The 14,373-nt window shown below is 42.3% G+C and overlaps 2 protein-coding genes across 7 annotated transcripts; both read left to right on the plus strand.

The window, feature by feature from the left end:
• Positions 1-260: 260 nt before the first annotated feature.
• Positions 261-7,215, plus strand: LOC147232365 (G/T mismatch-specific thymine DNA glycosylase-like). Of its 5 annotated transcripts, none has more exons than XM_086149135.1 (10): positions 261-332; positions 2,358-2,674; positions 3,165-3,364; positions 3,555-3,624; positions 4,994-5,129; positions 5,627-5,709; positions 5,797-5,891; positions 5,981-6,152; positions 6,463-6,620; positions 6,922-7,215. In XM_086149135.1, exons 1-9 carry the CDS (start codon positions 271-273, stop codon positions 6,567-6,569), a joined length of 1,242 nt encoding a protein of 413 aa, XP_086005261.1. In that variant the 5' UTR covers positions 261-270; the 3' UTR covers positions 6,570-6,620; positions 6,922-7,215. The 5 variants fall into 5 exon arrangements, with proteins under 5 accessions (XP_086005261.1, XP_086005260.1, XP_086005262.1 ...); XM_086149134.1 differs by having other exon boundaries at positions 267-545; XM_086149136.1 differs by having other exon boundaries at positions 277-341.
• Positions 7,216-7,979: 764 nt separating this feature from the next.
• LOC147232366 (G/T mismatch-specific thymine DNA glycosylase-like) lies at positions 7,980-14,319 on the plus strand. 2 transcript variants are annotated; one of them, XM_086149137.1, is made up of 11 exons: positions 7,980-8,197; positions 8,829-8,903; positions 9,954-10,120; positions 10,269-10,642; positions 10,723-10,792; positions 10,892-11,027; positions 11,323-11,405; positions 11,482-11,576; positions 11,667-11,838; positions 11,932-12,072; positions 13,429-14,319. In XM_086149137.1, exons 2-11 carry the CDS (start codon positions 8,845-8,847, stop codon positions 13,551-13,553), a joined length of 1,422 nt encoding a protein of 473 aa, XP_086005263.1. In that variant the 5' UTR covers positions 7,980-8,197; positions 8,829-8,844; the 3' UTR covers positions 13,554-14,319. The 2 variants fall into 2 exon arrangements, with proteins under 2 accessions (XP_086005263.1, XP_086005265.1); XM_086149139.1 differs by lacking the exon at positions 8,829-8,903.
• The last annotated feature ends 54 nt before the right edge of the window (positions 14,320-14,373 follow it).

A 14,373-nucleotide genomic window follows, 5' to 3' on the forward strand; every position in this document is an offset into this window, starting at 1 on the left:
GCCTTAACCTTGACAATTTATATTTTATTGCATTTCTTATTCTCCCTCCTTCCTACTATGATCTATTACTGTTATGTTTTTGCTTGAAACTCTGGCACAACAATTTCCTTCGGGATAAATAAAGTTGTTCTCATCTCATCTCAATATAAACAATTTTTATCTATGAAGATGTAGTTCTGCCGTAGCGCTGCAGTACCACCCCGAACCACTAGGGGGCGCTGCTCTCGCCACCCGATCCCACACATACGGCGCATCATTCGGGGGGTTTAAATGGTCTTTGTTTTGGAAGCACCGTCTGTCTCCGTCGTCTCCAGTCGCCGAACCCTTAAAATGTACGACAGGTACGTTGTTTTTTTCCGCCTCGCCTCGCAGAGGTGGAACGAGATTTGACGGTTAAGAAAAAAAAAACAGCTCTGGAGATACCCGCTAGAACCCGATATTAGCAACATGAGCAATGAGCTAACGTATCCCGACGAGCCGCCGGCCGAGACCGAGGGAAGCCGCTTTACGCCACTGACGGTACCGACGGACCTCTTTCGGCAGTGGTGAGTTGGTGCCGGAAGTCGCAGGTCCGAGGAAGCCCATCCCTGTATTTTTATTTATTTTTTTGCTCCCGAATGAAAGGTAGTTTCTTTTTATTTGACTGTATTGACACGCCAAAACTCGCTGGCTAATTTGTAGCATGATTAGGATGGATTTTGATTGAAGATTAGCATCTTGCTACATTGGTGCCTATAGAAGGAGGGGGGTGCATTGTGGATAGTTTGCTGTCACAAAACCGCCTCTTCGCCTGTATTTTTATTGTTTATGTCTGAAATGGAGTTGTATTATTAGTCTTACTTGGCTCGCAAAATACTGTGGGTTAGTTTGTGGCATGTTGAGGTTGGATTTTGATAAAAGGCCAGGATCTTACTACATTAGTGCCGGTTAAAGTAGGTTAATTTTCTGTCTCAATACAGCCTCTTCCTCTGGTGTATTTCTATTTTTTTTATGCACGAGAGGTATCGTATTATTTTGACTTAGTTGGCACGTAAAAACTGGCTTGCTTATTTGTTACATGATTAAGTCAGATGTTGATCAGAGATGAGCATCTTGCGACATTAGTTTTGTTTAAAATGGGGAGCTGCGGTCAAACAGTGGTGCCGGTTAATGCAGGAAGATTCATTGTGGGTCATTTGTCACAATGAGGCCTCTTCTACTGTGTTATTTTCCTAGGAATCACAGGGACATCTCAGGTCTACTAAGGCTGAAAACACAAGTTTAGTCGACATTTGACCTGCAGAACAGAGAAAATAGTTGCAGCACTGGTGTGTCTCACAGAACCCATTGATTCATGAAATATGGGATTGATATTGATGCTTATATTTGATATTAGACACTCACCAATATTAGCCATTGTGATGCAAAACCAGGCAAACAATTCTTTCAAATGGCAAATTCACAAATTTATCACATTTATCTGAACCATCATTGATGTGTGAACTCATGGTTACTTGGTGAATAGTTGGTAATCCTCATTAAGACATGACTTTGGTTTAATGTCAGGAAGAAAATGAAAACCCAGTGGGCTGACCTCAAAATTCAATGTTTGCATTAACATTAATGTATAGGGATTACAAGTCTTTATGTACATAGATGGCCATGACCATTAGATGGTGCTGCGACAGATTTTCAGTATAGCCAATTTTGGATGATAAAATTGACTGACCTTCATTTCTTTTGGGGTCCAGGTTTTGTTTTGGTTTATTTCTCTGCATTTCTCATGTCTTCATGCCTCCCATCAAACATCGACACCCTGGTTTACCTTGGTTTTTGTTCGCCTTCCTGTGCGCTGACTCTCTTAAGGGCTCATTTGTGCTCCATGTACGCTGGAAAAAAGATCCGTATGTTCTGAACGTCACAGCCCTCACATATCCTTGCGTCCTTTTCTGTGGGGTGAACAAAGATGGTAACATCTGCTGAGAGGTGCCGCCGCAGTCTGAGAGTTGTGTTCTGGCAAAGCGTCACTGCCACTTCTCTCACCACTGTCCAATTTAGCCCGAGGGCCACTTTCCACCCGTGTACCCTGCAACAGGTGTTTTTCCCCTGTGCCCTGGCGATATACCACCATAAATGTGCTTCCAGTATTTTTCAGACTTTCTCAGTTTTGAAATTCGACTCAACTCCGGCGCTCCCCCCCACGCAATTTTCAGTGGTACTGCTCCGTTTGGTCTGTATCCGTTAAACTTCCCGGAGAGAGACCAAATGAACGCAGGATACGCATCAACGTTTCCGTCTGTATCCGTATGCGTATCCTGCGTAGCGCATAAAAGAGCCTTAACTCCTCCCGTGTTCCCCGCTCACCCTCACCTCATCAGGTACCACACCAGCCAGCAGCAACCCGAGGCTCACGTCACATCCAATCACAACACAGGTCCCTTTGGTTACGCCGAGCTGTCCGCCAACTGGGATCTGCCGCCCTACCAGGAGCCTTTTTATCAGAACTACTCCCCGGAGCCAGTCTACTACCCGGAGCCGGTCTACTTGGAGGACTTCAGACAACAGCAGCAGCAGCAGCAACAACAACAACAACAGCAACAACTCCGATTCCCAAGCCCCGCTCAGCATCTCCAAGTAACACAGCAACCAAAGACAAACCCGCAACTCCAGCCCGAGCCTGCAGTGCCGCCCTCAGGTAGCACAGAGGACATCGATCACACTGACAGAAAAATCTCTCAGTGCTTGCAAGTTTTTTTTTTTGTAATGAGCAGCCGAAGCAAACCTGAAAATGACCTCAGCATCATTTGTTGGTCAGGGGAAAATGTGTAGCAAAAAAATGAACAACAAGTCGACCGAAATCACAGAACACCTGTGTAAATTAGAGAGAAATTGGCAAAAATTAGAAGAAACTAACTTCCATTTAAGTAGAAAATACCTGCAGATCAGCTGCAAAGACGTTTCCTAATATATAATTTTGAAATGGGCAAGAATTTGGTCCAGGGTAACAGAAAAAGGACCTGTGCATTGACAAGTTAACTTGAACATTTTCTGTCAAATTAGATTAAAATTGGAAAGCACCCACCTTAAATTGATCAAGAAATAAAAATGTAAAATTGCATGAAATTCAGCTTATAAGAGATTGACGTGGATCTCTTCAACGTGCACATTTTCCTCTCTTTTCTAAGCTGCCGCACCGGCAAAGAAGAAGCGAGGCCGCCCACCCAAACAGCAAGGTGAGGGAGGGGCGGCGCCGGAGGAGGATGATGAGGTGGAGGCTGCCAAGAAGGCCAAGAGGGCTCTCAACCGCTTCAACGGCATGTCTGTGGCCGAGGTCATGGCCAAAACCCTGCCGGACGTCATCACCTACAACCTGGACATCCTGATTGTGAGTCTAGCCGCTGCCGGTCCCGATGCCGTCCGGTGCTTGTTCTTGTTTCTCTATGAAAAGAAAGAAATACACCCATTTCATCCGATTTTTCAAACAAGCGCGTCCGCTTTCTAAGGTCTCGGTCACAAAACATCTGCAGTTTGTAGGTCTGTTTCCATGGTAACACCCCCCTCATATTTCTCCTCAGATTGGAATTAACCCAGGACTATTGTCAGCCTACAAAGGACACCATTACCCAAACCCAGGAAACCATTTCTGTATGTGCAAGTTTACTTTTAACTCCTTCTAACCCGTCCAGTTGCAGCGGTTCTGTCATGGAACGCCCGCCACGCAACTCAGATGTTTTTCAAAGTCCTCGCACACACACACACCCACATACACGTTTGTGCGACAAGATGCGCAATGTAAAAACAGGAATGCGTCATTTTGAGCCTGGTGAAGCCTTGAAAATGGTATCTTGGGTTTGAATTTGTGACTTTGGGACTTTACTGATAGCAGGACGGCGCAGTGGTTTGTGCCTCACAGCAAGAAGATCCCCGGTTCGGTTTTGACAGGAGGCCCTTCGTGTGTGGGGTCTCCATGTTCTCCCCGTGTCTGCGTGGGTTTCCTCCGGGTTCCTCCCGCTGTCTAAAAACATGGAGGTTGTTCATCGGAGACCCTAAATTACCCAGATGTGTGAATGAGAGCGAAAGGTTGTCCGTCTTTATAACGTGTGAATGAGAGTTTGAATAGTTCTATGTCTATATGTGGCTCTGAGATCGATGCAGTGTGAACCCCATCTCCTGTGCAATGACACCTGGGACAGGAGCCAGCACCCTCATGACCCCTGCTGCAAGATAAGCAGTATACATAATGAATGAACAAACGATTTTCCTGGTTCACCGAAATGATCGGTGCAAAATTCCCTAAAATGCCTGGCACTCGTGTTCCCCAATATGCATTGAGTAATTGAGATTTCAAAGCTCTGGGTTTGTAGTTTCTGCTCGGAGCCAGTCGCAATTCGATGAAGTAAAAAGACAATTTTTCCCACTTAGACAGGATTTGTGTTATGATACTGTAATTCCAAGCAACTGTCTGGCGATCGCAGCGCTCGGAACATGGAGTGCATGCAGGCCCGCGGGTCAACCTGAACCCCAACTAGTGCAGGAACAAACGTCGAGTGCTCAGAGGAGGAATGGAGGAGCCTCCTCACAATGAAATGACCAAACTGTGAACACTAAAATGCTTCTTTGACCAGTATTTCTTTGATGGATAACGGGCTGGAAATGATGGATAATAATCAGTCAATTTGTTGGAGATTATCTTTTCTATTTGACAATAAAGGTCCTAGCTGTTCCTCATATAGTTTGGTCCGTGTTCTCTTGGTGTAAAACCATGTCAGGACAGCCTATGGTCCTTTTTAAAATTTTCTGTATTATATTGATGTTTTTATATCCATCCCGAAAATGCAAATTGTGGGAAACTCACCCCCTTAGCCATGGATTTTCCCGTTTGTTGTTGTGCCTTCAGTCGGGGGCCAAAAATCCGATCGGTTTTGAATAGGTGATTATTTTATTCGTTTTTACTTGTCTTAAAACCAGCTTGTCAACGTATTGACCCCTTCTCCTCCTCCTGCTCTGTGCCCAGGGAAGTGTCTGTTTCTGTCCGGCCTCACCGAGCAGCAGCTCAGCTACCTGGACGACCAAGGCCTGCCGGAAAGATACAGCATCGGCTTCACCAACATGGTGGAGAGAACTACACCGGGCAGCAAGGACCTTTCAAAGTGAATATCAGCGAGCATTTTATAAACGCCCCCTGTTTTTCATGCATTACACGTAGCTTTACAGAAAATGAATTTTCTTTTTTCTGAGAGGAAATGCGGTCATGAGATTGCAGCTTATTTTTAAGTGCTTTCAAATAATTTTTTTTCAAGTCATTTTCAAGATTTATTTGGTCTTCCAATTTTAGGTTTTCACTCACAATTTTTTTCAGTATTTTTTTTTCCCCTCTATCAAATGATCAAGGCGATTTCGTCCTTTTTTTTTTTTTTTTAATTAATTTTTATTTTTTCATTTCAGGCAATTCAAGCTATTTTTTCAGTAGCTTTTTTGAAATTAAACCCATCCTTTTACTGTTAGCTTTACTTCCTTTTTTTCCTCAGCAAATGAGCGCATAGTCTCTGAATTAGCATTTAATTTTGAAAACCAAGAACAAGCTCATTGGATGTGGATGCTTGATTTATTTCGATCCCCAATCCGATCCTCTCCAATTTTGTCTCAGCAAGGAGATTCGTGAAGGAGGTCGACAACTGCTGGAGAAGCTGCGGCAATATAAACCCCTGATAGCTGCCTTTAATGGAAAAGGTACCAAAAATGTGGCTTTCGGTTTAGATTTTTCATTTATATGGATTGATCACATTGAACAGATGCTTGTATTGTATCCATTGGCAGGGATCTATGAAATCTTCTGCAAAGAGACCTTCGGTGTGAAGGCAAAGAACCTCGAGTTTGGTCTACAGCCATACAAGATCCCAGACACTGAAACGGTGGGTTCCAACCCCGATTGACTACACCTTAACGTATATAAAAACAAAAAAAAAGGGGGGCCAACAAAGTGCGTTTCCTGTCTGTCCAGGTTTGCTACCTGATGCCGTCATCCAGCCCCAGGTGTGCCCAGTTTCCACGCGCACAGGACAAAGTGCATTTCTACATCAAGCTGAAAGAGCTTCGAGACCAGATGAGGGGCGTGACTCCAAGCCGGGAGGTGATGGAGACAAAGTACTCCTTCGATCTGGAGTTGGCTAAAGGTAAACACTTTGAACCAGGTTAAACACCTGGATCTGATGGATATGGAAGAACTCATAGAAATAATAGATTTCCTCCACCATCGTGCCGCCTGCAAACACTGCAGTTGGACAAAAAATGGGAATAAATCTGATTAATGTGCAAGAACTAGTTTTTTGTTATCCGATATTGTTGAAGGGTCTGCAGAATTTTATTTTTCTCTTTTCTGACGTCACCTTATACTTCTGTGACCAGTCAGCATCTAAATAATACAGAGATATTTGTGTCTAGATATGGATTTGACTCTTGGCTGTTGTGTTTGTTTGTTTGCAGAGGATGCAAAGAGGATGGCAATCAAAGAGGAGCAGGTGGATCCCGAGTATGAGACTTGCAACGGGCCGTACGGGGAAGCAAGACAGAGCTGCAGCGCTTCAAACTGAAAACGGAGGCTGAGTAGCGTTGAAATGTGCTTGGCCTTCAGTCACTCAAAGGTGGTGTATTATAATTACCTGCAACACTCAAATTAGCTTGTGAAGTGTACAAGCGTAGTGTAATGGAAATGGATGGTGGATGGTCTGTCGTTCAAGAAGAACATTAGATTTAAAATGACAGCAGAATTTTAGCTTCTTATTGAGTCAAAAGAATTTTCAATTTCAATGATCCCGGCCTCATTTGTTTAAATAACTCATATTCATAACTTAATCTTTAATGAATAATATAAGTTCTGGGAAATTATCTAAGGCGCGTCTGTGGCTCTCAAGACGTTTCATATTTATTCTCTTGAATTTACAGACACTGTTAAGAGTTGTTGAATGCCAATCGGTCCCACCTCCTTGCAGAAAGCGGCAGGGAAGGGCCAGCCTGTCAACAACACTGCATGGTTGCCGCTAGATGCTGTTAGCGTGAGTTGGGTTGGAGGAATCCTCAAATCACGATGCCGCACCAGGAGTATTTCGATGTGGCAGGCAAAGAAAAAGACCTCAAGTCTCTATGTTGTTGTTTTTTTTTTTTGTTTGTTTTTTTTTACTCTCATCCAAACTGTTTAAGTAGTATGCTGTATGTTTTTAAACTATTTATTGCATTTTGTATGGCACTTGTCTCCTGTGATTTTTTTTTTTAAAGTATCTTTGAAAAGACTTGAGATTTTATGATTCATCCACTGTACAAACTTCTAATTCATAATTACAGATCAATGACGTCCCTTCCAATGCTTGCACATTTACTGTCTGATTGTAAGTCAATCATATGAAACCGTGGTATTTCACATATCATATTGGGGCTGGGGAATATGAAGAAAATATAAATGTAAATGAATGAATTTTCAAATAATACTGTTTTTCATTATAGATACAACCGTATGCACAAATCAATCACTGCATTTTCATTTTAAAAAAACTTTTCTGCTATTCTTTTATTCAGACCTTAAGGGGATGTTCTGTTTATTTTAACAGTACCTTGTTTATGTGGGGTTACTGTTAATTACCATGCAAAACAATGGTTCACACGCGTTCTAAAACAACCGTTAACAGATGTTGGTTATAAAGTGATAATAGATAAATTACAATTACAAATGGCCTGAAAAACAATAGACTATACAAGTCCGACATGGCTTGAATTAACCAAAAAAAAAGAGAAACTCATGAAGATCTCTATCTAGATTTTCCCCCTCACACAAAGTCGGCCAATAGTGAGCATCCTTGCTGAGTTTAAAAGTCGAGCGGCTCATACCATCATTAAATAGGTGGGTTCTCGTCAATGTGTTTCCGAATTGTGGCCCGCATTCGTATTTAAAACACCACAAATGAGATACTTATTGAGTATTCTTATGATTAAAGATCACTGTTAAAAAATCTTTAATCCAATGTGTTTTTTGTGTATGTTTTTTCAGGTTTTAGTTTTTCTCGACCCCCATATTTTGACTTAGGAGCTCCCCATGTCAAAGTTGAACGGGACTGCTGTCACGTCTTTTGTTGCCTCAATTGTACCTTAAATGCGAATAGAAAAAGGATATACATGGGGAGATAATATCTCTATGCAGAAGAACTCGATACTACTATATCAGCAAAAGGTACGTGGAGATATTTCAGTGTTGTTGATAATTTCCCTTTATTTTTTGCGGACACATTTCAGTCGAAACCATTCATCCGTGCTAGCTTAGCTACCCGGCTAGCTGTTGCTAACACTAGCCGTACGTAGTGCACTTGTTCTAAATAGCCTCTAACATCAACATAATTTACATTGTCAAATTAATATAAAACATTATATCAATACGACAGAGTTATAATATGGTACCCTTTTTTGTAATTCGTGAATTACTGTGTATTCAACGCTAACTTGCTAGCTGTGTGCACTAGCTTGTAAGGTCGCTTAGCTGTGGCAGAAGGTGCCTTAATAAGTAATAAATAACTTTTAACTTAGGTTGTTGCTTGTGACGCCGACTTTCCTCTGGTGTTCGATTTTTAAATTGTTTTCTATCGTGGTGTTTGTGCTTCTCTTACGAAAATAGCATCCCCGTTTATTTGACGTTTCCATTCGTGTCGTTTTAATTTCTACTTGCCCCCTCCCCCCATAAACACACTTTGCTCAAATCAGTTGTTTTTTTTCAAACTCCCTGCACATGTATTCAGTTTCATGCACTGCCAGACTCATAAACCAAAATGTAAATCACCTCAACATGCATATTGATCTATCCAATAAAGTCAAACCACCCAAAAGATGGAAGAAAAGCTGAATGGATCACTGCCTGTTGGGTCCTCGGAGTATCTTCAACAGTGGTGAGTTCCCCCCCATCCTCACCACAGTCATCTCTGACTGGCAAAGTGTCATGAAAATGAATTAAAAGCATGTGCAACACTTCCCCTTTTAACCTTTCTTTTTAAACATGATTTAAAACTTGGTGTGTCTTTCATTTTGTTTGGCGTACTTGGTGTTGAATTGAGTTGCTTTACCAGCCATTCAGGCGCAGCTTTTTGTTGAAGTGATTTGATTTTGTCAGTGTAAATGTTGATGACTGCAATTTGTCCTTATATTTGCTATTTTTTTGTCCATGAAATAATAGGATCCAGCTTTTTTGATTATTTTTCTGCCATTAGGGATAAATCCATAACTCTTTATTACCTCAGATACCTGCTTCAATTGTTTTGTTCTCAGTATCGGGCTTGAAAACTATCAAAAGTCCATTTATATCTATTTTTTAACCCAAACTCTACTGAAAAATAGGACAATTAAAAAAAATCAAGAGTTCTAGGTCAGCCCGACTATAAGATTACTATATCGTCACCTTCACAAAATAATTCCCAAAGTAATATTTTAAAACACATGTTTTTTTTCCGAAATCAATTCCTTTGTCAACATATGTCTCAGTTCTTTATGTTGTTATCTTTAAAACTTGAAAAAGTGGCTCAGGTGATGATATATGTGCCTGGGGTTACAGTTTATTGTCACGCGATATCAAGTCTTTTTACGATGTGAAATAAAAAGGCATCTCTGTTTTTTCTCTTTTCTTTTTCTTATTTTTGGTATTTGCAATGAAAATACATCAGAGATCAAATCCACTGAAATAAAATGTTTTCAGCAATAAGTAATGATTAAAAAAAAAAAGTTTTATAAAATCAGAATGTCTGGGTCTGTATTGAAACCTTGGAGACCAGCACTCTATTTTGGTCATCTGTAACCTTTCCTTGTTTCCATTGCTTTCATTTGATTCATTCGTTATTGGATACCACTACCCTGGGTCTCTGTTTCGGTTCAGTTTATCGATGTTTCCCCAAGATTTATTTATTCATTCATTTATTTATTTATTTTCAACGCTTGCTAAACTTCAGGATTCAGTCAGCCCAGCAGTTTCAGGCTCTCCAGGCACAATATTCAGCATTCCTCCCCAACCATCAGCATCACTACCCGATGATGGAGACGGGGCCGCCGGCCGTGGAGAACACGGCTAACCCGCAGCCCGTGATGGACCAGCAGGAACCTGCCAACTTAACCAAACGTACGATAAACCAGTGTGGATCCAACGCTTTACCTGCACTGTTGCAGTCAATTATCGTCAACCAGGCACTGTCAGTAGCACAGTTATGAAAAGTGAAGTGATTCTTTGTTTTGATAACAAACCGTCCCATATCAAAATCTTCATTTAGCTCCAGCTAAGAAGAGAGGAAGGTCAGCTCAGCCCAAGGAACCAGGAGAAGCCAAACCACCAAAGGCCCCTAAAGCCCCCAAGGCCCCTAAAGCCCCCAAGGCCCCTAAAGCCCCTAAGGCCCCTAAGGAGCCCAAGGCTCCTAAACCCCCAAAGGCGCCAAAGCCCCCCAAGGACCCGAACGCACCAAAGGCCAAACCGGGTCCCAAGCCCAAGAAGAGTGGCGAGGGGCAAGGAGATGGAAAACAGGAGAAGATCGACGAGAGCTTCAAGAAGGTCAAGAGGAAAGTGGACCGTTTCAAGGGCATGTCCGAAGAGGAGGTCATGAAAAAGACCCTTCCGGACCTGCTGGATTACAACCTGGATTACGTCATTGTAAGATTCACGGTTCTCAGCTCAGCAAAGAACTTTTTTGGGGGACGACCCCGGGGGTTTAAACGCTGTCCTTCTTCCAGATCGGCATCAATCCAGGCTTGATGGCAGCTTATATCGGACGATGGTTTCCAGGTCCTGGGAATCATTTTTGTAAGTCACAAAAAGGCTTCAGAGGAAAAACTAATAATTGTCGATTTTCAACTTCAAAATTTTGAATTTTCAACAAAACTGTTCAATTTCAATTTTCAGGGAAGTGTCTTTTCCTCTCCGGATTCACAGAAGAGCAGCTCAACCACATGCACGACACCACCCTGCCCGGCAAGTACAAAATGGGCTTCACCAACATGGTTGCCCGGGCAACGCCGGGGAGCAAAGACCTCTCCAGGTTGGTGCACAGATCGGGAAACCGGACCCTAAAATGACGCTATGTAGATATGAAAAATAATCAGGACGTATGAATACCCGTATTTGTAGGTGCCGACTATTTTTCGCATCAATTTGCATCAATTTGAGAAAAATATCACCTACAAATACCCTTATTTTGGTGACGGAGAACTTTTTAAAATCGCAGAAAAACAGTCAGTGCAGTCGATAAACAATAAGGAGTATTTAGGCCCGAGCTTCGCGTGGTCCTACTTTGTTTGAATCAACACAAACGCATAATTCTTCCAACCCAACAGCAAAGAGCTGCGAGAGGGAGGCAAAATTCTCGTCGAGAAGCTGAAGAAATACAAACCCCTCATCGCCGTGTTCAACGGAAAATGTGAGTCCTCGGTCGTCGCAACGCACAAACTCATGAAGAGCGGTCTCATCGTGTGTTTCCGCCTTTGACCTCCCAGGCATATACGAGATGTTCTGCAGGGAGCTGTTTGGCAAGAAACCACAGAAACTCGAGTTCGGCCTGCAGCCGCACAAGATCCCCGACTGCGACGTGGTGGGTCACGGTTTCTTCACCCGTGCCTCCGTCCGCTCTTTCTCCAATCTGTTTCGTAGAGCTGAACGAAGCGTGTCGTTCCCAATGCAGGCCCTGTATCTGATGCCGTCCTCCAGCGCCCGTTGCGCGCAGTTCCCCCGCGCTCAGGACAAGGTCCACTTCTACATCAAGCTGAGGGAGCTCAGGGATCACCTGCAAGGCATTCACAGGAGCACCGAGGTGGAGGAGGTCAAATACACCTTTGACCTGACACTGGCTAAGGGTGAGCGCAATACTGCGGGTCTCAGCTACCAAAAAAATAATAAAATATTCAGTTGAAAACGTTTTTAATCATCCCTCTTCTGTTTCCCAACAGAGGATGCCAAGAGGATGGCGATCAAGGAGGAGCAGTACGACCCCGGGTACGAGGACGCGTACGGTGGCGCGTACACGGAGAGGGGACCTGAGGAGCCTCAAGCCAATGGTCACTGTACATTCGCTTCCGCCGAAAACACAGGTAACACCAAAGTGAGGGCGCCGGCCGTCACACTGCGTCTGACACGTGCTGGATTTTTTGAATACCCTGTTACTGCAAGCGGGTGACGTGACTTCGTGTTGAAAGATGGCGGACAAACAATCAAAATCTGATTGTGTAACGATAGATTAGCTTATCAGCAACGAACAACGCCCCCATCTGAGAAACTTGGATGATTGAAATATAACATTATGCCCTCTAAAGTAGTCCGCACTGCGTTCCTCAGTGCTGGAAAAGTACTATAAATAAAAAAGTGAATGAAAAACTTTTTCATTACCATGATATTTTGATTTACAAATTTAATTAGTTCTTTGACCGAACAAGCGACTCAGTTTCCTTGTCTATAAAATCAAATTTCCCCGTTGAAATAAATAGTTTTGTTATGTGTTTTCAAATAAGAAAAATGTGCTAATAAATAACAAATAATGTTTATAAAATAATATTATATAATAAAAAATATAGAAAATAAATAAAGTTGTCCACACTGCGTTCCTCAGTGCTGGAAAGGTACTGTAAATAAAAAAGTGAATGAAAAACTTTTTCATTACCATGATATTTTGATTTACAAATTTAATTAGTTCTTTAACCGAACTAGCGACTCAGTTTCCTCGTCTATGAAATTAAATTTCCCCATTGAAATAAATAGTTTTGTTATGTGTTTTCAAATAAGAAAAATCTGCTTATTACATTGCATTACATTACATTACATTTGGCAGATGCTTTTATCCAAAGCGACTCACAATAGAGGACATAAGCACTGCAAATAACACTTGCAAATACAACATGCACTGGAAATATACAGAACAGTAAGCTGGGGTTAGTTTTTTTAAATATTATATTATATTATAAATAACTTATAATTACATTATAAATAACTTATAATGTTTATAAAATAATATTATATCATAAAAGATATAGACAATAAGTGAACTAAAAATAAACTTAAAAAAGATAGAAAACAAGTAAACTGGTTTAATAAAGTGTATTGGATGAAGAGGCTGGCAGTGGAGCAGGAGATCACTTTCACTTTGTTTCACTTCATGCTACAATGTGTTGCTAAATGTAATTTGCACACTTTGCTACGTTATGGCTAAACTTCATTTATCGACGGAGTGAACTCCGCTCCTCTTTTTAAAACCATCAAACCATCCGCAACCGGCTTTGAGTGACTCTCCCGATGCCTCGACCGTGAAAGCCGTCGGTTCGCTTGTAAGTCAAGGTTCCTCATCGACGCCAGCAGAGATGCCTCATTTTGAGCTGGTTCTCCCTTCGGGATTTACCGATCGATACACGAGTCCAGCTCATGAAACGCTTCCCTGTCGTTTCCCACGCTCTCAGAGGACACACACGAAGCCAGCACGTCGCACGTGGCAGAGGGCCAGCTCCCGGACGGACAGTGGATGACCCAGTCTTTCGCCGATCAGATCCCGGACATCAGCGGTCCCAAAGATCCTGGCGTATGAGGAGGCGCCGGCCCGGTAGCGTTGCTAGGCGTCCCTTCCTCCCCCACCTCCCGCCAGGTGGTAGCTCATACTCTTTTATTAGCGTAAGAGTGGAATATACTCGCATAGTTTGTTTTTTTTTTAGCAATTTTGCAGAATATTGTCTCTGCAGGTTTTACTTTCTTTATGCTCTTGTTTACATGTCGGCTTCTCCTCACGACAGTCGTCCAAATCTGTGAAATCAGGGACTCGACAATGACTTATCGACTGCCCGAGGAGAATACTGTGTATTTAAATGTTTGTTTCTTCGTTGTTGCCTCAGTACTGTAACACACCGCACTGCACAGTAACGCAGTAAGTGTGAAAACACACACACACACACACACGTGCATCTACTGTCCTGACAGTAGATTAATTCCAGAAGGTCATTTTAAAGGTTCTACCGATGGGCCTTTGGTGCTCCTCCAAAGGAGGATCTGACGAGCATTAATGTTTTGTTTATGTGTTTATTTTTCCACTGTCAGAGTTACAGACTGACCTCAGTGCGACAAAACCACACACACACTCACACACACACACATACACACACAAACGCTGACGGCCGACTCTTAAGGAATCGCCTTTTTAATCAGAGTCTGAAAACTCAACGCAGTTTGTATTTTAACCTTTTGTTTATTAGACGTTTTTAGAATCATGTGTAATATGTCGATGAAAATGCCATTCACAAGGAATTTTATGATGCAAATGTCCATTAAAATGTCCTGATGATGCTTTTTCTACATCATTGCAACGCTCCCTCTTCTTCGTTTTCATTATCACAATTGGATGGCGGCCTGTGTCG

The sequence above is a fragment of the Fistularia commersonii genome, chromosome 7 (genome assembly GCF_037954325.1).
Source record: "Fistularia commersonii isolate RoL2024-O1a breed Wild chromosome 7, RoL_Fcom_v1.0, whole genome shotgun sequence".
In the NCBI taxonomy this organism is placed as follows: domain Eukaryota; kingdom Metazoa; phylum Chordata; class Actinopteri; order Syngnathiformes; family Fistulariidae; genus Fistularia; species Fistularia commersonii.